The sequence below is a fragment of the Entelurus aequoreus genome, linkage group LG01, assembly GCF_033978785.1.
Source record: "Entelurus aequoreus isolate RoL-2023_Sb linkage group LG01, RoL_Eaeq_v1.1, whole genome shotgun sequence".
NCBI classification, from domain to species: domain Eukaryota; kingdom Metazoa; phylum Chordata; class Actinopteri; order Syngnathiformes; family Syngnathidae; genus Entelurus; species Entelurus aequoreus.
Window position 1 is genome coordinate 51058675 of NC_084731.1, and position 26518 is coordinate 51085192.

Here is a 26518-nt window from a genome sequence, read left to right on the forward strand (position 1 = left end):
TTCCATTCTGACTTGGTTTTGGTTTAGCACCAATACCATTGCAGGTGTCTTTATAGAGTCTTGGAAAAGACACGGTATCATTTAACTTGAAGCTGTGCATAACACTTTTTTCTCCTTTTGAGGAGGTAAATGATGACTTCTTACCACTGAATTCCACTGGGAGTATCTCATGAAGTCCTTTTTCGCTTTCCAGGGATAAAGAGCCTTGCTTTTACGGCAGAAATGTATTGTTTATATTTCCAGCAGCTTTTACAGGGAGCCAATGTTTGGGTTACTCCTTTAGTCATTTTGAGAGGGTTGTTGTCGCTGACTTGTCAGATGGACTGTAAAAAGCATTAAAAAAAACATAATAAAATAAAGAAATTACAAGCATAACAATGATTCAGAGAGTCTTGGTTCACTTAAAAGGAAAATGAATAACATTACAGTCGTGGTCAAAAGTTTACATACATTTGTGAAGGACATAATGTCATAGCTGTCTTGAGTTTCCAATAACTTCTACAACTCTTATTTTTTTATGATAGAGTGATTGGACCACATACTTGTTTGTCACAACAAACATTCATGAAGTTTGGTTCTTTTATGAATTTATTATGGGTCTACTGAAAATGTGACCAAATCTGCTGGGGCAAAAATATACATACAGCAACATACATTATCAATTTTGGTGATGTAGAAAAGTTACAATCAAATCAAATTAGCTTCATGGCATGACCTCTTAACTTCATGTGAGTGATTATGATTGACGACACCTTTTGACTTCTCTGAGCCCATTTAAATAGGGCTCATGTGATGCAGTCATTAGACTCGGTTACAAACAATGGGAAAGTCAAAGGAAATCAGCACAGATCTGAAAAAACGAATCATTGACTTGAACAAGTCAGGAAAGTCACTTGGAGTCATTTCAAAGTAGCTTAATGTCCCTAGAGCAACTGTGCAGACAATTGTTCATAAGTAAAAAGTGCATGGCACAGTTTTGTCACTGCCACGATCAGGAAGAAAACACAAGCTATCACCTGCTGCTGAGAGAAAATTGGTCAGGATGACCAACAGTCAACCGAGAACCACCAAAAAGCAGGTCTGCAATGAATTGAAAGCTGCTGGAACACAGATTTCAGTGTCCACAGTCAAGCGTGTTTTGCATTGCCATGGACTGAGAGGCTACCATGAAAGAAGGAAGCCCTTGCTCCAGAAGTGACACCTTAAGGCTTGTCTAAAGTTTGCTGCTGTTCACATGGACAAAGCTAAAACTTTCTGGAGGAAAGTTATGTGTTCAGATGAAACAAAAATTGAGCTGTTTGGCCACAATACCCAGCAATATGTTTGGAGGAGAAAAGTTGAGGCCTTTAATCCCAGGAACACCATCAAGCATGGTGGTGGTAGTATGCTCTGGGCCTGTTTTGCTGCCAATGGAACTGGTGCTTTACAGAGAGTAAATGGGACAATGAAAAAGGAGGATTACTTCCAAATTCTCCAGGACAACCTAAACTCATCAGCCCAGAGGTTGGATCTTGGGCGCAGTTGGGTGTTCCAACATGACAATGACCTCAAACACATGTCAAAAGTGATAAAGGAATGGCTAAATAAGGCTAGAATTAAGGTTTTAGAATGACCTTCCCAAAGTCCTGACTTAAACCCCATGGAGAACATGTGGACAATGCTGAAGAAACAGAAAACCAACACATTTAGCTGAACTGCACCAATTTTGTCAAGAGGAGTGGTCAAAAATTTAACCAGAAGCTTGCCAGAAGCTTATGGATGTCTACCAAAAAGCGCCTTATTGCAGTGAAACTTCCCAAGGGACATGTAACCAAATATTAACATTGCTGTATGTATACTTTTGACCCAGCAGATTTGGTCATAGTTTCAGTAGACCCATAATAAATTCATAAAAGAACCAAACTTCATGAATGTTTTTTGTGACAAACAAGTATGTGCTCCAATCACTCTATCACAAAAAAATAAGACTTGTAGAAATTATTGGAAACGCAAGACAGCCATGACATTACCTGTATGTTCTTTACAAGTGTATGTAAACTTTTGACCACGACTGTATATCCAAGACTTGTGATCGATTCAAAAGTGAATAAAGCAGGAAGCAAGCAGGAGCAAACAGAGACATGTCAGTACTCCTTGGACGCAGGAACCCGAGAATAAGTGATAATTACATTTTAACAGAAGCGTAGATAGAAACCTGTTACAACAGAAAGTAACCAGATTTGAACAAGTAGATTAATAATCCATCCATCCATTTTCTACTGCTTGCCCCTCATAATTTTGACAAAATAATACAATCGCAAGTGACACAATATGTTACTGCATACGTCAGCAGCAAAATTAACAGCCTTGGTAACCTGTTTGCTTCCTTCAGGCTTTCCCCTTAATGTAATTGAATGTGGCGCACTGCCACAGCATTTTTATTACCGCCGCACCTTGAAAATAAGTTTTTTTAGTTTTTTTACTTGAAAACAAATTAAAATAATATAACATATTGTAACCCCCAGAAGAAATCACAAAGTCTGACGCTATTTTTAACTTTGGTCTTTTGAGTCCGTGCTCCAGACACATAATAACATTTCCTAGTCAGGGGATAAGATGGCGGGCTGAGCGACTGTGATTTTAAATATCTCCCGCGAAAGTCTCTAATGAAAGGCAAATACACAACATAAACTCACAAAAAATGTAAAAATGAAAACTTTTAAGATTCGTCAGCTCTGTGGCCCAAGGAAGGAAGTTGTAGTGATGTATTACCGTGCTTTTTGAAGTGGAGATTCGAGACACGATGGAAAAAGACCACGACTATGCTTCAAAGATGGCGACACAAAACAAAAGTGATAGGGCGCGCAAAGTTACGCCTTCAACTCTGAGCAAATCAGCGGGGAAATAACCTAAAACTGCAGGGAAAGGTGACCAAGCTGGTGTTTCCTCTAACTCTATTTTGGAGGCCTCCAAAAGAAAGTTGACGAGAAATTTGCCGACCTCTGCAAGCAAATCAATTGAAGCACCACCATGATTGTTAGTTCAACTCCGGCGAGATTAAAGACTGTAAAAAACAGTTAAAGAAAAATAATTTTTAGGAAATGTTTAAGCAGCAAGAAAGAACTTAAAGGCTTGGTAGAACACAAGGATGAAGATACAAAAGCTCAAGTCATCCAAGTCTTAACTTACATCATTCCAGAAATATCAAGCCAAATAAAAGATGGAGTTGATGTGGCTTACAGAGTTGGAAGAAGGATGGAGAATAAAAGACGACAGATTGTTGTCATCTTTGCCAATATATGTGTGAAAAAAGAGATCTGGAGGAGGAGCAAGGGGTCTACAGTGTGCAAAGAGAAGAACATACGGCTTGCTGAGGTGCTTCCACGAGGAGATTTAGATAGGAATAGACTGTGGCCACTAATCGAAGAGCACGAAAAGATGGGAAGCTGGCCTTCTTCCGTGGGCCACCCACCTACATCAATGGGCAGAAAATTGGAGGTAAAGAAGATTAAAATATGACTACTGTGAACATTTGACTGAGACCGGGAAGTTCCCATGAGGTCACAGCACCTACGGTAAAAGGTTACAGTCATTATTATCATTTTTGTGTGTTTTTTTGTTGTTATGTTACAAACCAAAACATGTTTTGGATCGCTAACGGGGCTTAAAAAATAGTTTTAAAAGGAAAGCACTTTTTTTCTACTGCAAAGGGCAAACATGTAATTGTATATTTCTACAAGAGACTCACTCTTCAAATGTGGACGCTTCTTTTTGGATGACTCAATGGGGAGACAAAAACCTGTTCTGCCATGGTTCTAATCGTTCTGGCAGGGTTACTCTATGTTTTTACAAATTCCCAGGATAGATTGTGACTCACAGAGCTCATGAAACTGGTCACTGGTTGATCGTATTAGTTAAAATGGAAAGTCAACTAATCATATTGACAAACATTTATGGCTTCAAAAAACAATGAGCAACAGAACAAAACTTTAATGGAACATGTTACTTTGTGTTAACATAAATCATATCGACTAATCATATTATTGTAGGAGGAGACCATAATACGACACCTGACGAATGGGAGGATAGATGGCCTCCGAGGCAAGTGAAAAATAGAAACAATAATATTATGAGCACGTTTATGACGGACAACCATTTATTAGACATATGGAGGATGTTAAAATCCCAATGTCAAAAGTTACACATGGATTAAACGGAAAGGGGGAAACAAGTTGAGACTAGATTCCTGGTTAGTCAGTGATAATATACACAAGTCCACTTCTTAATATTTTGATTTCAAAAGCACCCTTAACCGACCACTGCTTTATTACTTTAACAATAGGGCCTACCATTAAAGACATGAGAAATAAAAGCTACTCGAAATTTAACACCAGTTTGTTACAAAATTAGGATTATTGCAATAAAATTAAAGACATAATAATTTTTATTGAAGATGATAATTCAATCTCAGATTATATCAATAAATGGGAATTCATAACATTTTAAATCAGGGAATTTGTATTAAATTCAGTAAAGAATTAGAGAAACATTTAATAAATTATGAATAATTTGCTCCAGGAAGTAAGCAAAGTGTGTATTGATGTTAGTGGTAATAATTTAGAAAGTAAAACATTCATAAAATTACAATACAAATTGGATAAACATTATCTGGAAAAAGCATAAGGGAACTTTATAAGGTCACGCACAAAATGAATTGAGGAAGGGGGAAACATTTATTCCTACTTTAATAGTCTAGAGAGGAGTAGACAATGTAGACATTATGTAAAAAGTTTATTAATAAATGGAAAAGAATACAAAGATCCAAAAATAGATTTTCTACTTATATTCCAAGTTTTACTCTTCTCATCACAACATACATTTTTTTCAGAAATGAAAACATTTATACTACAAATAGACGACTCTTTCAAATACTTATGTAAGGCAGAACTTAAAATAGAATAATTAGATTTATTTATTATGAAAATGTCCTCAAATAAATAAATCACCTGTCACTGACGGGCTTACTGTTAACTTTTACCAATTATTTTGGAAGGATTCAAGGCACATTGTATACAAAGCATTATCAATGTGCATACAAAAACAAGAATTAAGAACAAACATGAAGCAAGGTCTAATTGATGTAATCCCTAAACCTGACAAGGATAAGAGAATTCTCAATAATTTAAGACCAATTACTTTACTTAATACAGATTATAAAATACTTCCGGCGCTATTGCTTCTAGATTAAAAAACAGGAATTTCAAGTGTTATTGAGAAAACAGGTTTTCTAAACGGACGTTCTATACACAGTAACATCAGCCTAGTTTTAAACTTAGTGGACTTTAAAGATATCATCAACAGCGCTAGTCTCATGTTGTTTTTAGAACAGTTAAAGCATTTGACTGTGTTGAACATTCATTTATTCTACAAACCTTTAAATATTTTGGATTTGGACACAAATTTGTTGCCACAATTCAAAAGTTGTACACCACTATTAATAGTTTGGTAGCTCTAGACCAGGGGACATGTCCAAGATTTGATGTCAAAAGAGGACTAAGACAAGGCTGTGGAAGTTCACCTTTACTATTTATAATGGTGGCAGAAATGTTAGATATTTTCATTAACAACTCTTTTATAGAAGGCATTCAAGTGATAGGAAAGGAGATATTGATCAGTCAACTGGCTGACGACACCACACTTTTTTTGACAAATCATCATCAAATCCCTTTGGCCCTACAAGCTATTGATTTGTTTTCTAAAGCTTCTGGGGCCGTACTTATCAAGCTTCTTAGAATTACTCCTAAGAAGTCTGCTAAGAGTTGACTTAAGAGTAAATAAATTCTTCGCTGAAAGCTGCCCTTAAAAGTTAGTTATCAAGCGTCTTACTCACACTTTCAGCGAAGTGTAGGACTGAATCTTAAGTGTCACACTCAGAGCTGAATTACGACATTACTATGTGCCGTAAACGGAATTTTAGGTGACATAATTTCTGTGTCCATAGAAATGACCAATCACGGAAGGGAATCCGTTGTCTAAGAATAAAGAAATATCTTGGAAATATTTAAGTGGACAATGGGAGTGTATATTTTGACAATAAACTACAAAATAATACAAAACAAACTAGTCCCCGCCGGCACTCACGCTACCGCTCCCTCTCTTCTATCGCCCACACACTCACTGACGTCACTCACCTCACGGCCACACATACGCTACTGTCATAACATTTTCTTTCCAATTCATTAATTAGGCAACTAATTTGAAACTGGTGTGGGTGGCTCTATATATACTAGCCCACTGCAGACACATGCAGAAATCAACAAGGAATCGAAAAGTATTAAATCTGTGACAAAAATAATATCCGCTCTGTCTAAACGATACCGTTTGATGAGCTGCTCGTCATCACAAAAAAAAAACATTGTTCCGTTCCCTGAACGTTCGCGCACGTCTCTCTCGCCTCAGTGCCATCCCCTGCTGGCAACTCCTAACCACTTAAGACACCTCTGAAGGTCTCTTAAATATCGTGGAGAGTAGGAGTGATTCTTAGACTTAAGAACGTTGATAAAAAGCTTTTATTCTTAAGTTTGAGAGTAGGACTAAATTTCGCAAATTCTCAGGACTTAAGTGTAAAATGGCACTCTAAGAAGCTTGATAAGTACGGCCCCTGGACTCTTACTTAAAAATAGACAAGTGTAAAATCTTCACCCTTCATTATAGTCCAAGCACAACATCAAATATCACAATGTCAATATCAATATCAAAGGGAAATATCTATCTTTGGAAGAATCTTGCTGACTAAAATGGATAGCAGATCCAGACTTATCTACCCGGCGTGTTCCCTACTAACTACAACCAAGATTTCTAAACTATTACTAATATCAACCTCAAAGGTATGTGGAAAAATGAAGAAGGAGGTTTAAATATAATTGACGCTAATCTAATGAATGGAGTCTTAAAGCTAAAATGGTTAAAACAACTTGTGAATTCACGATCAATATGGTACAATATATCATAATGTCATATTACAGAGATTGGGAGGTTTACATTTTCTGTTGCATTGTGACTTTCATGTCATGTCAGTCAAACTTTCTGATTTCCACCAACAGACCCTACTTTACTGGAAAATATTGTTCAAACACAATTTCTCTCCACACAACACACCTCTATGGAATAACCAATACATTTTGGTAATAGAAAATCCATATATATAGACGAATGCAACTCTATAGATATTTGGGCTGTTGGACATTTTATGGATAGCTATGGCGTTTTGTTAACCTATGAAAACGTTTATGAAAAGTATCAATGTTGTCAAAATCAGTTTCCGAAGATCACCAAAGCAATACCTCTATCTTTAAAATGTATGGTGACTCGAGATGTTTTATATTCAGACACGACTCCTAGCCTGAGAAACCTTTATATTGAAGATGTTAATTTATGTAATGAAAAATGTTCCAACAAAGTTTTAGTAAAATAATATTTTTCGGGCAAAATTCATAGACAATATATCCTAAAGGGATTTACAAAAGTAGAGCTAAGGAAAATATAATATATACCCAATTCTTCCCAAAATTAAAGAAATACAATTTACAATTATTAGTGGAATATACCTGTTGGAGCCTATCTATATTATTTATTTATTAATTGTTTTGACAATGAAATCAAATAATGCTAATAATGATGTTGATTAATTATTGGATGTTTTAGATGAATTGTGATTGACTGATTGTTTTCAGCTGCTCACGCTCCTACTGGTGAGCCACTTCCTCCTCCTATAATTAAGAAGACAGGACAGCTGGTTGCCCTTTGTCTGTCTATCATGTTGAAGGAGTGAGGAGTGAAACAGTTTGTTTACCGCTAAATAAGTTATTTTGATTATGTTGAAAGTCAACCACGGAGAATATTTTTTGTTTGTGAAAATAAATTATGATAATTTTGAATCTAGAAATATCTCCGCAAGTGCTTATTAAGGAATTTAGTGAGTCATAAACCTCCTCATCAAGACTTCTCTGCATTACTTTATTTTTATTTTTTCGAACCTTTTTTGAACGCAAGAGTAGCCGTAACAAGTAAACAAACTTCACTGAAGACCCGAAGGATCAAGCACGATCGCTCTGCCCCGAGGACAGAAAGCAGCCGGCGGGCCGTGAGTAAAATCAGCTGATGACGTCATGAATGAATGAATGAACGCGCCGCTGCGCTGTATGGAATCATTTAAACGCTATGGAAAGGAAAGTTGCAGATTATGGATGTGAAATGCAATAAAACGCGATGTTGGAAGGACACTTAAGAATGAAATAAGTGGACATTAAATTGAGCTGTGTGATTATCTGGAATGATGTCTGGCACACCTGAGATGGCAGCTGAACACGAGGACATGCTGAGAACGCGCATTGCTTCGCGCAGAGGCAGACTGGGCGCGTGCACGAGGAGGCACGCGCCTGATGTTAGAAATGCTGATAAAGTCAATGATGAATTTGAAGTATTTAAAGGAGCTGTGAATGATGACTGATGTTAGAAATGCTGATAAAGTCAATGATGAATTTGAAGTATTTAAAGGAGCTGTGAATGAATTTAAAAAGGCTCACAAATCTGTGCAAGAATTCTTTTCAGAAGAGGAAAAGGACAGTTATTATTATGACTGGTATGAACCCAGAATAATACATTTGAATTATTTCATGAAAGATGTTGAAACATGGAAAAGAGAAATTGCACAATCAAAAGTTGTACCACTGGACAGCATATCAAATGTATCTCACGAATCAAAGTCTGCCACTGGATCAAAAGCCTCCAGATGTTCCTCAGTATCCTCAGAATTAAAAAAGGCCAAAGCGGAACAGGCAGCCACAATGGCTCGAGCTGCTGCACTGAAGGAAAAACACACCTTGCAACTGGAGGAAACAAAGCTTAAAGCAAAGATGGAGCAAATGGAGTTGGAAGCAGACCTCACAGCATCAACTGCTAAAATACAAATGCTTCAAAGTGATTTAATTCATGAAAGTAATGAAGTGGCTCAGGAACCAATGACTGAGTACTATGATTCTCACCATGAAAGAAAAACTATGGAGAGCAATGTGGACTTTATAGAGTTAGGTGAAATACCCAAAACCCCACTTCACCAAACCATCTTAATTCTTCACAGACCTCTACTTAAAAGGAACACCAACACATCAGAAGATCTAAATAAACCTCAAAACAAAAACGCAACTGAAAAACACAGGACCCAGAATGTAAATCAGACTCAAATAATAAATCACTCTGCACAAGATAATGTGGTTATTAATGCTGCTCATGATAACTTGGAAATGGTTATTCAAAGACAAAGTGACATCGCAAAACTCATTGTCTCACAGCAAAAACTGTCTCTACTACCAGCAAGAGAGATTTCGGTGTTTGATGGTATCCCACTGGCATATCAGTCTTTTATCCATGCATTTGAACACTTGATTGAAGACAAGACTGAGAATAATCAAGACCGACTCTACTACCCTGCTTGGCACTCAGCAACACGGGTTGGAGTTGGGGGTTAAGTCACCAAAATGATTCCCGGGCGCGGCGCCGCTGCTGCCTACTGCTCCCCAAGGGGATGGGTCAAATGCAGAGGACAAATTTCACCACATCTAGTGTGTGTGTGTGTGACAATCATTGGTATCTTTAATCTTAAATCTTTAATCTTGAGCAGTTTACCTCTGGTTTGCCAAGAGACTTGGTTCGCAGCTGTTTGCACATGGAAGGCTATAATGAAGCAAGGCGCCTCTTAAAAGAACATTTTGGAAATGAGATGAACATTTCGGAAGCTTACTTGGAAAAAGCCTTGAATTGGACAGTGATTAAAGCTGAGGATGGGAAAATGTAATGTATGCAATGTATTTGAGAGGATGCTGTAATGTAATGCAAGATTTACAGTATTTGGAGGAACTTGATATCCCATCGAACCTAAGGCTAATTACATCCAAACTACCCTACAAACTCAGAGAAAGGTGGCGAAGCACAGCTTATGAGACACAACAGAGAACTGGCAGGAGAATCAGATTCAACAACTTTGTGGATTTTGTGGAAAAGCATGCCAAGATGCTTTTGGATCCGTTGTTTGGAGACATTCAGGACCAAATAACAACAATGAAAAGGCCTCTTCCAAGAAGCACAAGTGAACTAAAACAATCAGAGGCAGAAAAGCAGCTTTGCTACTTCAGTAGCTGTGAATACAGAGCCAGCAGGATGCACTGTAAAACAATCATCTGTTCCACAACAACCTGCTCAAACCACACCCAGTGGTATCATCCCTTTATGTGGATATTGTCATGGCAAACATGCTCTGATTGACTGCTCACAATTCAAAACACAGTCACATGACAAAAGGCTTGAATTTTTAAGAAGGCAAGGATATTGTTTTGGTTGCCTCTTAAAAGGTCATTTAAGCAAAAATTGTAAAAGAAGATTGTCATGTTTGCAAAATGAAACATCCTACTGTACTTCATATTTCAAGTGAAAAAGGCCCAAGTCAGGAAAATCAAGCAAAGCCTACTGCTGAGACAGAAGAAACCCCTATATGCATTGCTCTTGTTTCAGCCAGTGATGCAACCGGGGCCGGAAAAGACTGTGCACTTGCAATCGTGCCAGTCAGAGTTAAGGCGGGAAAGGGGAACAGGTATGTTCAAACCTATGCCTTCCTCGATCCAGGCAGCACTGCAACATTTTGCACGGAGAATCTCATGGACCAACTGAATGTGAAAGGACGCAAAACACAAATTATTTTGCGAACAATGGGACAGGAAAAGCCTGCGAAGACCTATGAGGTCAGAGGACTGGAGGTTAGAGACTTGGAAGGGTTCACATATCTGGACCTGCGGAAAGTGTATACACAGAGCAAGATACCTGTCTCAAAGGAAAACATCATCACAAAGGCTGAATTGAAGAGGTGGCCATATCTTGGTGGCATTGACTTAAAGGAAATTGAGGCCGACATTGAACTTCTTATTGGGACTGATGTTCCTCGGGCAATGGAGCCGTGGAATATAATAAACAGTCAAATAAATGGACCATATGCAGTCCAAACCATACTGGGATGGGTGGTAACTGGACCACAAAGTTGCAGTGCTACAGAACATGTTGGGCCCATTGCAGTGTCAACTAACAGAATCTCAGTAATTGAGCTGAAGGACCTCCTCATCAGACAATATAACCAGGATTTCTCTGAAAACATATATGAGGAGAAAAATGAGATGTCAGTTGAGGATAAATGTTCTATGAAGATCGCCTCAAGTTCAGTCTTTCTTAAAGATGGTCACGATCCTCTGCCACTGCCTTTCCGGGATAAAGACAAAGTCACACCTCAGGATAAGTTCAGAGAGAAAGAAATACATCGGCATTCCTCCTCTTCTTCTTCCAAAAAATGTATCCTAAAGTATAGAAATAGATTTTATTACCGTCACCGATTCCAAAATATTGGTATCAGGACAATGCTAGTTCAACATATACACCAGTAGTTCTTAACCTTGTTGGAGGTACCGAACCCCACCAGTTTCATATGCACATTCACCGAACCCTTCTTTAGTGAAAAAAAAATATATATATATTTTTTTCAAAGTTAAAGGCCTACTGAAATGAATTTTTTTTATTTAAACGGGGATAGCAGATCTATTCTATGTGTCATACTTGATCATTTCGCGATATTGCCATATTTTTGCTGAAAGGATTTAGTATAGAACAACGACGATAAAGATTGCAACTTTTGGTATCTGATAAAAAAAAGGCTTGCCCCTACCGGAAGTAGCGTGACGTAGTCAGTTGAACATATACGCAAAGTTCCCTATTGTTTACAATGATGGCCGCATGAAGTGAGAGAGATTCGGACCGAGAAAGCGACAATTTCCCCATTAATTTGAGCGAGGATGAAATATTTTTAAATGAGGAAAGTGCAAGTGAAGGACTAGTGGGGAGTGGAAGATGCTGTGAGAGCCGGGGGTGACCTGATATTCAGCTGGGAATGACTACAACAGTAAATAAACACAAGACATATATATACTCTATTAGCCACAACACAACCAGGCTTATATTTAATATGCCACAAATTAATCCTGCATAATAACACCTGCGTGTTTGTTATGCTAGCTCCTAGCTCCTCTGCTAGCTCCTAGCTCCATAGAACACGCCAATACAATTCAAACACCTGATCAACACACACAATCACTCAGCCCAAAAGACCGTTCACCTAACCCAAGGTTCATAAAGCTTATATATTTTTAAAAAGTTACGTACGTGACGCGCACGTAGGTACGGTATGTGTTATGCTAGCTCCTCTGCTAGCTCCTAGCTCCATAGAACACGCCAATACAATTCAAACACATGATCAACACACACAATCACTCAGCCCAAAAGACCGTTCACCTAATCCAAGGTTCATAAAGCTTATATATTTTTAAAAAGTTACGTACGTGACGCGCACGTAGGTACGGTACGTGTTATGCTAGCTCCTCTGCTAGCTCCTAGCTCCATAGAACACGCCAATACAATTCAAACACATGATCAACACACACAATCACTCAGCCCAAAAGACCGTTCACCTAACCCAAGGTTCATAAAGCTTATATATTTTAAAAAAGTTACGTACATACGCAAAAAAAAGCCAAAGCTGCATACTCACAGTAGCACGTCTGCGTCTTTGTCATCCAAATCAAAGTAATCCTGGTAAGAGTCTGTGTTGTCCCAGTTCTCTACAGGCGTCTGTGTATCCAAATCAAAAGTCCTCCTGGTTAGAGTCTCTGTTATCCGAGTTCTTCCATCTTGACTGCATCTTTCGGGAATGTAAACAAAGAAGCGCCGGCTGTGTACTGTTGTGGCTGACTACGTTCGAAAAATACGTCCATTTCGCACCGACAACTTTCTTCTTTGCTTGCTTGGCTTCCTTCTCCATAATGCAATGAACATGATTGAAACAGATTCACGAACACAGATGTCCAGAATACTGTGGAATTATGAAATGAAAACAGAGCTTTTTCGTATCGACTTCAATGTGGAAGGCATACCCGTGTTCGCCGGGCCACGTCACGCGCATACGTCATCCTCAGAGGCGTTTCGAACCGGAAGTTTAGCGGCAAATTTAAAATGTCACTTTATAAGTTAACCCGGCCGTATTGGCATGTGTTATAATGTTAAGATTTCATCATTGATATATAAACTATCAGACTGCGTGGTCGGTAGTAGTGGCTTTCAGTAGGCCTTTAAAGTTAAAGTTAAAGTACCAATGATTGTCACACACACACTAGGTGTGGTGAAATTTGTCCTCTGCATTTGACCCATCCCCTTGATCACCCCCTGAGAGGTGAGGGGAGCAGTGGGCAGCAGCGTAGCCGCGCCCGGGAACCATTTTTTGGTGATTTAACCCCCAATTCCAACCCTTGATGCTGAGTGCCAAGCAGGGAGGTAATGGGTCCCATTTTTATAGTCTTTGGTATGACCCGGCCGGGATTTGAACTCACAACCTGCCGATCTCAGGGCGGACACTCTAACCACTAGGCCACTGACAAAGTTATATGTTTTTTTACTGGTGCACAAAATGATCCATGCATGAACATCACATTGTTCAAAGAACAAAACCAACACAGTGCATGAACTCACAACAAATTACACACCTGAAAATCAGTGTGACTTCTGCTGTTGCCGTATCCATAATACGCCGATAGGGAGAAGTTTTTATTTACACGATGAGTCGGGTGTATCTTGACCTCTGCGGCGGAGGCTCCACCGAACCCCTGAGGCCGACTCACCGAACCCCTAGGGTTCGATCGAACCCTGGTTAAGAACCACTGATATACACTGATATGAAGGGACCTAACATTTCTAAGCCTCTGCTGCATTAATTTGAGCAAACTGTCAGATTAATGTTGTCAGCAGCTCCTCGGTACTCAATAGCAGTTAGTCGTATACTGTATTTCCACCTTTGGTGATAAAGATTTAGTGTTCTAGCCTTCCGTATAATATGATATGAGGGTGAACTTTAAAACAGAATTTTTCGGGAAGGTTGTGATTGGTTTTAGATGCTCATGAGTGCTGCTTTTACTATAGCACTTTTAAGATAATCTTTTTATATAACTCTTTTCCAACACTTCATTGCTTCCTTATGCTGTCTTTACACCTCTTAAGGTGTGGGTTTCTTATTCTGATTGATCATGGTTAGCGCCGTGCATGGGAGCTTCCGCCATCAGTATTCCAAATTTTGTTGTTCCTAATGTGCAATGACAATACATGTATTCTATTCTATTCTTCTTTTGTCCGAGGGCTTTATTGCTTTCTGATAAGTGGAGAGTGTAGGAGGATGTGCCACATCTTGATGGCTGGTAATCAAGCCATGAAATATTGTGATTATAGGTGTTTTATTTGAATAAAGGCAGCTGTTGTCAGGGGAACCCATAGGGCAGACCTGGGCAAATTAAGGCCCGGGGCCCGCATGCGGCCCGTTAGCTTTTCAATCTGGCACGCCGGACATTCCCAAATATTTTTTTTAGATCTTTAAGATCAAAACTGTACCTGCCATTATGATGTGCAGTGATGTAAGTCTTGAACTATACAAAGTATTTAAATGGCTGGAATCTGCGCTTTTGCATGATATCCTAGTTACTATGGTAATCTAAGTCACAGCAGCTCAGACGAGGCACCAAGCAGTGTGGGTGGGGGGCATTTCCGCAGAGTGTTTCCAGAGCGGCCAGCCTGAAATGCAGGTGTCAGTGACAGAAGCGGAAGGAGATTTTTACAACAAAGTTTTAAAGTTTAGTGATATGATCAGATATATCAGATTGTAGGTGTTTTTTTTATTTTTTACCCTTCACGTTCATATTTCGCTGTTTGTCCCATTTTTGTTGCGTTTCGCTTGATTGTAAAATATATTCTCGAGAGGGGGTGTGACGTTCAAATGTTGTCACTATTCAGTGTTTTATCATTCATAGTTAATATTGTAAACCCCACATTCTTTATTTTTATGTACATTCTGGGTGTCTCATTCAGTAAAATAATGTAAAATTCCATTCCGTTTTTAATGCGGTCTGTGATAACGTTTTTAGCATTCAATCAGGCATTATTGTGAGGTTTTGTATTAGTGTTCCTAAAAATCAGATATACCGGCCCCCAGACACATTTTTTTCTCTAAATTTGGCCCCCCAAGTCAAAATAATTGCCCAGGCCTGCCATAGGGTGAAGTTCTACTGCAGTCACACACACACACACACACACACACACACACACACACACACACACACACACACACACACACACACACACACACACACACACACACACACACACACACACACACACATTTATTAATGACTCTGATTGAAGTTGAGAGGACAGTGGAACTAAACTTGTAAAGGTGAGGTGCGCCACATCTACTACTGTACATCACTTAAGGCCAACACTGTTGTTGCGTTTGGGTCGTATAGTTTTGCGGTGGTCGTTTCCCCAAGATGCAGTCAGGAAGCAGTGTGCAGGTAAAATAAAGATTTTTTCCAATAAGGCAAAATAACCTAGAAGGTTGTGCCACAGGGAAAGCACATGTGAAGCTCAAGGATAACTTAGCATTGCAATATAGAGACATTAGAATACAATAGTCGTAGCGTGAAGCCAACACAAACATGAAGGGAACAAGGCTGCCAGGACGAGTGCAGCGTGAGGCAGGTATAAATAGTGAAGTTAATTATAGCGCTTTTCTCTAGAGATGCAAATCGCTTTACTTAGTAAAACCCATTATCTACACCTTTTAAAGGCCTACTGAAATGAATTTTTTTTATTTAAACGGGGATAGCAGATCCATTCTATGTGTCATACTTGATAATTTCACGATATTGCCATATTTTTGCTGAAAGGATTTAGTATAGAACAACGACGATAAAGTTCGCAACTTTTGGTCTCTGATAAAAAAAAAAGCCTTGCCCCTACCGGAAGTAGCGTGACGACACCGGAGGAAGGACTGCTCATATTTTCCTATTGTTTACGCCAGCAGCGAGACAGATTCGGACCGAGAAAGCGACGATTACCCCATTAATTTGAGCGAGGATGAAAGATTTGTGGATGAGGAACGTTAGAGTGAAGGAATAGAATGCAGTGCAAGACATATCTTTTTTCGCTCTGACCGTAACTTAGGTACAAGCTGGCTCATTGGATTCCACACTCTCTCCTTTTTCTATTGTGGATCACGGATTTGTATTTTAAACCACCTCGGATACTATATCCTCTTGAAAATGAGAGTCGAGAACGCGAAATGGACATTCACAGTGACTTTTATCTCCACGACAAACATCGACGAAGCTCTTTAGCTACTGAGCTAACGTGATAGCATCGGGCTCAAATGCAGATAGAAACAAAATAAATAAACCACTGACTGGAAGGATAGACAGAAGATCAACAATACTATTAAACCGTGGACATGTAAATACACGGTTAATAATTTCCAGCTTGGCGAAGCTTAAAAATGCTGTTGCTAACAACGCCATTGAAGCTAACTTAACTACGGAGCTAATGTGATAGCATCGGGCTCAACTGCAGACAGAAACAAAATACATAAACCCCTGACTGGAAGGATAGACAGAAAATCAACAATACTATTAAACCATGAACATGTAAATACACGGTTAATGCTTTCCAGCTTGGCGAAGCTTAAAAATGCTGTTGCTAACGACACCATTGAAGCTAACTTAGTAACGGGACCTCACAGAGCTATGATAAAAACATTAGCGCTCCACCTACGCCAGCCAGCCCTCATCTGCTCATCAACACCCGTGCTCACCTGCGTTCCAGCGATCGACGGAAGGACGAAGGACTTCACCACGATCATCCGTGCGGTCGGTGGCTAGCGTCGGCTAGCGCGTCTGCTATCCGAGTCAAAGTCTTCCTGGTTGTGTTGCTGTAGTCCGCCGCTAATACACCGATCCCACCTACAACTTTCTTCTTTGCAGTCTTCATTGTTCATTAAACAAATTGCAAAAGATTCACCAACACAGATGTCCAGAATACTGTGGAATTATGAGATGAAAACAGAGCTATTTTGTATTGTATTCAATGGGGTACCGATACTTCTGTTTCACTGGTTACTTCACGCGCATACGTCATCATCCAAAGACGTTTTCAACCGGAAGTTTAGCGGGAAATTTAAAATTGCACTTTATAAGTTAACCCGGCCGTATTGGCATGTGTTGCAATGTTAAGATTTCATCATTGATATATAAACTATCAGACTGCGGTAGTAGTGGGTTTCAGTAGGCCTTTAAGCTACATTTTAAACCAGTGTGGGTGGCACTGTGTCTTGCCCAATAACACAACATCAGCAGTGACTAGGATGGCGGAAGCAGGGATCGAACCTGAAACCCCTCAAGTTGCTGGCATGCCCACTCTACCAATCGAGACACGCGGCCCCAATAGCTCTCTGATTAGTGATCAGGAGCAGGTGAACGTCCCGATCACTAATCAGAGGCAGGTGCGGGGAATCAGTGTCCATGGAAATTAACAAAATTAAAGAGGTTCTTGAAAACAGAAATATACAATAAACTAAGGATATTATAAACTAAAGATGACATGACCCGGGCAACGGATCATAACAACTGCAATCCTTTTTACCAGCAAACCAATTTTAAGCTCATCAAATTAAAAATACACAATGTGCATGCTTTTTCAAAGCAGCTATGCCTGCTGGATTTACCCAAGCGTTTGCAGAAAGCTTCTTATTTTGAGCTGAGGTGTGTGACTGTGCTGTTTTTGAAAAGTTTTGCTCATTCTAGACTGGCTGAACCCTGTGCCACCATTGTCTTTGACACTTAGTCAGGCAGGAATTGCACTTGCCTGCTAAAAACTTTATTCTTTTTTTTGTGCTACCGGTTCATAAAGCTGACTTTCATGCTGCGGGCGTGAGCTTGATTCCTAGTCAATGTAGCATTTACAAATGTCCAACTTTTAGGTGTAGTCCACCATTCAGGGCTATTCCACTGGAATAGATTTCAGCCCAACGAACAGAAAAGCGGTATGGAGGAAAATTACAAGAAACTACAAAAATTTAAATTCAATATGGTACGTAGATACTTCACATGGTGAGCATCAAGTGGACTGGCTTCACTTCAATTCATCTAAAGAATTGCAATTTCAAGTGAGTTGGCATTGCAATTCAGAAAAATTCCCAGTAGCCAAAAAACAGGAAGGTTTTCGCAGCTAACCATTTTTGGTTTCTCGATTGTTGTGACTACGTTAGCCTTTGGGCAATTAACGTTCGTTAACGGTGGCGTTTTGGGTTGTTTTTGGTTCCAATCTGGTTCAAACGGAAACATTTTTACAGTTCCCGGAACTTAACATTTAGCATTCTTTGAAAGTTACCTATTATTCCCCTGACCTGTAAATAACGTTACCAAATGGTTGCTTTTGGGTAGTTTTTGGTTCTTGGAACGTTACATTTTACATTCTTTGAATATTACCTAATGTTCCCCTGATCCGTAAATAACGTTCCCAAATAGTTGTTTTTGGGTAGTTTTTGGTTCCTGGAATGTTACGCATTATGTTATGTGACTGTTGTTTCTTGGTTGTATTGACCCCCACAACCTTCATAAACATTATGGTAGTATAGACTTAATACTTGGAACTTATTGTACATGAGCATATTGTCAATATTCAATTAACAGGCACATTTGGCAGGAGAGGTGTAGTTATATTATAAAACAAACTACACAAATTACACGAAACAGTTATGTACATTGTAAATAAGAGGAATAAAAGTACATACAAATGCAATGACAATGTCTAAAAAAAAATTGCATAAAAAGTCTGCACTTCAATACAAAAAGGGGGGGGGGGAAATGATGCCCAAAATAAATTGTGCTGTTTTGGTGTGCTCTGCTGCCCATTTTCTTTCTCCACTGTCCTAAAAACAAACCGAACACACCATTGTAACACAATAAGATTGTGAACAAATTTTCAAAAGCATAACAAATTCACGTACCACCAACCCTAAACTTCCTGATCACCAGAAGTGATTGAAATATTTCAAATGTATTTAGTTATTGTGAACACACTCAAAACAAGACAAATATAATTTTTGGAATTTACAGTCTGTGTGGGGCGAACTTGAGAGCGTGCCAAATGGACTACTTAAAGTTTACTTGTATGGAAGTTCTTAAGACAAGCCGCTGAAGTAGACGTCAAAATGAAGTAAAGTTACACATCAAAGCGTCGTGAATCAAGCTTGGCATAAAACTGTTGTACCACTTGCCTGTTATGATCTTGCAGAGGATCAGGTTTTGGAATGCCTTCTTAGACCTTCTGCCCCGTGCAAGCACATCATGTGTGGCCACTCGGCATAGGGTACGACCAATAGCTGCCCCTATATTTGCCCCTCCCCTTGTTTCAAGGAAATGTTGCTGGAAAAACACAATTATGCAAAGGAGACAAATGTGACACACTTAGAAAATCTAATTTGTGAAATAAATTGGTTTATGAGATTGTAATTCATTTTGGATTATGCCCACTTAATTACCATTGCATTCCTCCTCTCCGGTTGAGCCAGACTCCTGTCTAGCTCCTCCAGTTCACTAGAGTTATGTATGGTAACGTAATCTTCCGAGCACGCTAAGGTGACGTGCGGTCTTCTTGCAATTAGGGATTTCACCGTGGCCTCCAAGTCATCCTTCCTCCTCACAGGACATGTTAGCTTCCAAGGCTACGGGGACATTTGTGATTGTTCATTCTAGTTTTTATGCATTATGTATCGGCAAACTAATTGTGTGTTAGGTTACATTATTAGGTTATGTCTCTAAAGCCTGTCAGGTCGCGTGCCTGAAGTAGAAAACAAATAATGGTTTTAAAATTCATGGTCAAGAAATTGTATAGGAATAAAATGAAAATACAAAACCACTGTACCTTCAATGGGGTTCAAGGATCTATACAGATATGACATTTGGGATCACAGATAAAAATGGTGGAAGTTTGAAAAATGGCCAACTCATTTTGAATGGGAAAAATGTCCCGGAAAACCTGGAATTCTGTGAAATCTGGGAATTTTTTAAGGGAAAGCCCACGAATCCCGAATAGGCTGAACAGTTTGAAGTTGGAACGGTTTGAATCGGATGAAAAATGTGGAAGGTAGAGCGTGCCAAAATCTGGAGAATAATAATAATAATAATAATAATAATAATAATAATAATAAAAATAATAAATAGATTAATTTTGGTGTAGAACACCATGAATGCTTTGGAGAATTTCACACAATAATAAATTGAATAATTTTGGTGTGGAAAACCAAAAGTGTGAATGCTTTGGAGCATTCACACAATACATATATGAATTTTGGTGTAGAAAACCATATGTGCGAATGCTTTGGAGCATTCACACAATAATACATTGAATAATTTTGGTGTGGAAAACCATATGTGTGAATGATTTGAAGCATTTTCACAATAATAATAAATAGATGAATTTTGGTGTACATAACCATATGTGTGAATGCTTTGGAGCATTCACACAATACATTTATGAATTTTGGTGTACAAAACCATATGTGCGAATGCTTTGGAGCATTCACACAATAATACATTGAATAATTTTGGTGTGGAAAACCATATGTGTGAATGATTTGAAGCATTTTCACAATAATAATAAATGGATTAATTTTGGTGTAGAAAACCATGTGTGAATGATTTGGAGCATTTTCACATAAATAATAAATAGATGAATTTTGGTGTACAAAACCATATGTGTGAATGCTTTGGAGCATTCACACAATACATGTATTAATTTTGGTGTAGAAAACCATATGTGTGAATGATTTGGAGCATTTTCACAATAATAATTAATGGATGAATTTTGGTGTAGAAAACCATATGTGTGAATGATTTGGAGCATTTTTACAATAATAATAAATAGATGAATTTTGGTGTACAAAACCATTGGTATGAATGCTTTGGAGCATTCACACAATACATATATTAATTTTGGTCTAGAAAACCATATGTGTGAATGCTTTGGAGCATAATAATAATTAATTGATGAATTTTGGTGTCAACAAACATATGTGTGAATGCTTTGGAGCATTCACAAAATACATTAATTCATTTTGGTGTAGAAAACCATATGTGTTAATGCTTTGGAGCATTCACACAAAAAATAGATGCATTTTGGTGGAGAAAAACATGTGCGAATGCTTTGGAGCGTTCACACAATAATAATAATAATACATTGAATAATTTTGGTGTAGAAAACCATATGTGTGAATGATTTGAAGCATTCACACAATAATAATAGATTAATTTTGGTGTAGAAAAACATATGTCTATTTATTATTATTGCGTGAATGCTCTAAATCATTCACACAATACATTTTGGTGTAGACAAACATATGTGTGAATGCTTTGGAGCATTCACACAATAATAATCAATAGATGAATTTTGGTGTAGAAAACCATATGTGTGAATGCTTTGGAGCATTCGCCACAGTCTGTGATCCCACAGCTCGACTCATGCCTTCCATTGCAATGGTCAGCCTTTGGGCTCCTTGAATGCCTGCTGTCTTCTGAATTTGACGATACACCAGGGCAATGCCCAGACCAATCAGCATCTGCTGATTGGACTGGGCATTGCCCTGGTGATCACAGCGCTTTTTTCTAGAGACTAAAAGCGCTTTACATAGTGAAACCCATTATCTACATCTTTAAGCTACATTTAAACCAGTGTGGGTGGCACTGCGAGAAGGTGGTTCAAGTGCCTTGCCCAAGGACACAACAGAGTGACTAGGATATAAAAGCGGAGATCAAACCTGGAACCCTCAAGTTGCTAGCACGGCCACTCTACCAACCGAGCCACGCCACCAACACAGAGTAACAATATCCATGACTTTTCGTCTAATACCTACAAAATCTGCCAACATGCAAGCAAGATAACACCAAAAACAATATTCATGACTTTTAGTTTTATACTTTTAAAATGAGCTAACATGCTAAAATGTAACACTTACTGTAGCATGCTGGCAAGATAACACCAACAAACAATTGCCATGAATTTTAGTTTGAGACCTACAAAATTAATTAATTAAAAAATTAGCTAAAATGAAACATGCTATAACTTTAATTAATACTTTTTACTTTTAGCTGCGCATTTTCTCTCCTTTTCTTTTCCTCTACTAATAAAAACAAAAAGCCAAAAATGAACCTATAACAGGTTACAGCGAAAATAAAACTAATAAAAGCATGTAAAACAGGGGTGTCCAAACTTTTTCCATTGAGGGCCGTACACGGAAAAATGTTGATATTTTTCATTTTCAAACCTTAACAAAATATATGGATTTTTTTTTTTTTTAACCTTTAGGGCTTCCGGGGACCATTAAGGGTCTCAGTCGTTAAAATGTAAAAAATAAGTCAAATTACTATTATTTTTTATTTAACGCTTACAGTAAATCTCTATATCAACTTCAGGTTGATATAAAGTAAAAAAAAAAAAAAAAAAAAAAAAGGTTTTATGCCTTTTCTGTCAAAGACAACTTTGTTTTTTATAGTAAAACTGAAATATGCAGTATTTAATAATTAGAGCCCTAAAAGATCAATAATGCAGGACACCATTGATTTTAATTCTTTAATATTTTTGAGTAATCACAGTGAAATGTTAAATAAAATCCTACTAAATATATTTGGGATCCAAAAGGTCCCCCACTCATAAAGTGATACATTTTTATTAGGTTTTGTTTTACTTTTAACACTTAAATTACGAGATCAACTATAGATATATCTGTAGATTTTACGTTTGAAGTATTATTTTGTTTGTATTATGCTCTTTTGTCAAATAAAACGTTGATATTTTTTTATGGCAACCGCACAATATATATATGCAATATTTTTTCCACATAAAACATTTTAAAGTGATATTTTTTAAGTAATAATTCATTATAACACAGATTTTTTTGTCTTTTTTAAATTTTTTTAGCAATGACAAAAAAAAAGAAAAATAAACAAAGACAAAAGAAAAAAAAAACAGCCTGCATGGCAGCTTTGTGTCAACATTGCAACTTTTTCTTGTTAGATTTCACCTCATTCCACTTTTTTTAAATGTTTTTTTAAATTTTTGCAATATTATCAATTTTGCAATTTTTGCAGAATGTGTGGCGGGCCGGTAAACAATTAGCTGTGGGCCGCAAATGGCCCCCGGGCCACACTTTGGACACCCCTGATGTAAAACAATAAATTAAATATTCTTAAAAGTACCACTCCGCAGATGTATTAGTTTTTGTTTTTTTTGCAATGGGAGAGAGTTCCACAGTCTATCGAATGGTCAAGTATGGTGCACAGCTGGCAATAATTCTATTTCATATCTTTTTTTTTCAGGGTCCTCCTTACAGTGGTGGCAGCTCTTTCATCTTATTCCATTCATTTACTGCTTAAATCTTCTGGTATCGTAGGTATGTATAACAACTATTTGCTGCATGCACATTATGCATGTGACCGTGTCCCGGTACAATTGGAGCTTTGAGTATTGGCTGATATCCATATTGATATGATATGATATCAGCACAAATTATACTTGTATTATTTTGTAGTGTGGAATGTTAGAAAAGGTTTGAACAAGTGAAATTAATCAAACAGAGAACAATGGTAGGTATGAAAAACACTAACCTATTTATTATTAACCATCTCGAATGGACTTATCCTGTGTCTAATTTAAGGCGTGTTTTTTTGACGATACCTCTAGTGGCCACAACAATATATGAAGTTAAGACAGGCCTGGGCTATACGGCCTAACTTTTTCACAAAACTGATTTTTTTTTTTTCTTCTACTTTTCAAAGACACAAATAGATACAAATGTCAGCAATAATTCAAAACAAGTTTTGCTTTTATTGGCTCAAAAACTAGTATTTTGAAAGGAGATGCCAAAACTTAAAGGGATACATGGCATGAACATACACTGCATCTTACGCTTAGCAAAATTATCATCTTTATAAAGTTGTTATTTTTACAACAAATATAAATGTTCATTTTGTGTAAAATAATTGTCAAACGACTACATTTGGACTTCCTCTCAAAGGAAAAACATCTGTGTTGAATGAAATACTTAGGTAAACCAAAACATAATATTGTACATTGTATGCAAATAAATAAATAAAGTCCAACAATGAGCGGGCCATATACCTTTGGTAAGTGGATAAACACAAGGTTTGTCACATCTATTACTTTTTATTACCATTTATCGATAAAATTGATTTATCGCCCAGGCTTAAGTTAAACACATGACACACTATGTCTAATGATGCTGAAACGTTTGTTACTGGATACTTTCTAATACGCTTCTGCCTTGGAGACGTTGCATGTGAAAGCAATATGCAACTATAATTATTTTATACTTGTTTGTATTGACAAATGTGCTGTTTTAGAATGCAATATTATTCAATTATTATTACATATGTCAAGTTTGTGTGCTATTGTGTGCTTGGCTGTTCTGTAACTGCTAGCTCTTAATAGCCTATAGTGTACTATGTTTACCCTTTGTAAAGGACTTGACTAAAATAGAAGAAAAGACCAACCGTGTGTGCTTATTGGAGTACATTTAGATGTTAACTTTCCATAAGTAAACACGCTACAGAACTGCTTTGCTTGTATTAGAGATTTTAAACGCAAGCCGATACGTTTGAATTGTTTTGCTGATATCTAAACGATATCTTACAAACCCCGTTTCCATATGAGTTGGGAAATTGTGTTAGATGTAAATATAAACGGAATACAATGATTTGCAAATCATTTTCAACCCATATTCAGTTGAATATGCTACAAAGACAACATATTTGATGTTCAAACTGATAAACATTTTTTTGTAGTTGCAAATAATCATTAACTTTAGAATTTGATGCCAGCAACACGTGACAAAGAAGTTGGGAACGGTGGCAATAAATACTGATAAAGTTGAGGAATGCTCATCAAACACTTATTTGGAACATCCCACAGGTGAACAAGCAAATTGGGAACAGGTGGGTGCCATGATTGGGTATAAAAGTAGATTCCATGAAATGCTCAGTCATTCATTTGTCAACAAAGTTTAAGAAAAACCTTTCTCAACCAGCTGTTGCAAGGAATTTAGGGATTTCACCATCTACGGTCCTAATATCATCAAAGGGTTCAGAGAATCTGGAGAAATCACTGCACGTAAGCAGCTAAGCCCTCAGGCTGTACTGCATCAACAAGCGACATCAGTGGGCTCAGGAACACTTCAGAAACCCACTGTCTGTAACTACAGTTGGTCGCTACATCTGTAAGTGCAAGTTAAAACTCTCCTATGCAAGGCGAAAACCGTTTATCAACAACACCCAGAAACGCCGTCGGCTTTGCTGGGCCTGAGCTCATCTAAGATGGACTGATACAAAGTGGAAAAGTGTTCTGTGGTCTGACGAGTCCACATTTCAAATTGTTTTTGGAAACTGTGGACGTCGTGTCCTCCGGACCAAAGAGGAAAAGAACCATCCGGATTGTTATAGGCGCAAAGTTGAAAAGCCAGCATCTGTGATGGTATGGGGGTGTATTAGTCCCAAGACATGGGTAACTTACACATCTGTGAAGGCACCATTAATGCTGAAAGGTTCATACAGGTTTTGGAGCAACATATGTTGCCATCCAAGCAACGTTACCATGGACGCCCCTGCTTATTTCAGCAAGACAATGCCAAGCCACGTGTTGCATCAACGTGGCTTCATAGTAAAAGAGTGCGGGTACTAGACTGGCCTGCCTGTAGTCCAGACCTGTCTCCAAATTGAAAATGTGTGGCGCATTATGAAGCCTAAAATACCACAACGGATACCCCCGGACTGTTGAACAACTTAAGCTGTACATCAAGCAAGAATGGGAAAGAATTCCACCTGAGAAGCTTAAAAAATGTGTCTCCTCAGTTCCCAAACGTTTACTGAGTGTTGTTAAAAGGAAAGGCCATGTAACACAGTGGTGAAGATGCCCTTTCCCAACTACTTTGGCACGTGTTGCAGCCATGAAATTCTAAGTTAATTATTATTTGCAAAAAAAAAATAAAGTTTATGAGTTTGAACATCAAATATCTTGTCTTTGTAGTGCATTCAATTGAATATGGGTTGAAAAGGATTTGCAAATCATTGTATTCCGTTTACATTTACATCCAACACAATTTCCCAACTCATATGGAAACGGGGTTTGTATATCATTATCAGATCGGAACACCCCTAATACACTTCACCCATTAATCTATGGCAGGCGTGTCCAAACTTTTTGACTTTAGGGCCACATTGGCCTAAAAAAAACTTTGAAAGCCGACTGGATGTAATGTAACTATATATATATATATATATATATATATATATATATATATATAATTTGTTTTTGTTTTTCAATACAAACAAGTAGCTGCATTCGGGCAATAAGTGGCGTACACCCTGGACACACACATATACATAGACATGCATACCCAAATACACACATTACAACACTTTTTTTTACCACACAGCGGAGCATTGATTGTGGCGTAACAACAATTTTTCGTACCAAAATAACATTTCATTTTGCATTGATTAAAGCAAGC

At 37.9% G+C, this 26518-nt stretch overlaps 1 protein-coding gene across 4 annotated transcripts in view; it reads left to right on the forward strand.

The window, feature by feature from the left end:
* The window catches only part of LOC133654264 (sodium-coupled neutral amino acid transporter 3-like), a 167115-nt gene that overhangs the window by 86190 nt on the left and 54407 nt on the right, over window positions 1-26518 (forward strand). For 2 of the 4 annotated variants that reach the window (XM_062054510.1, XM_062054502.1), the window contains one exon: window positions 23313-23386. The exons of the other annotated variants lie outside the window; for them this stretch is intronic. In XM_062054510.1, the coding sequence (XP_061910494.1) occupies window positions 23313-23386 (74 nt within the window). The remainder of the gene's footprint in view (window positions 1-23312; window positions 23387-26518) is intronic. 4 annotated transcript variants of the gene reach the window in all.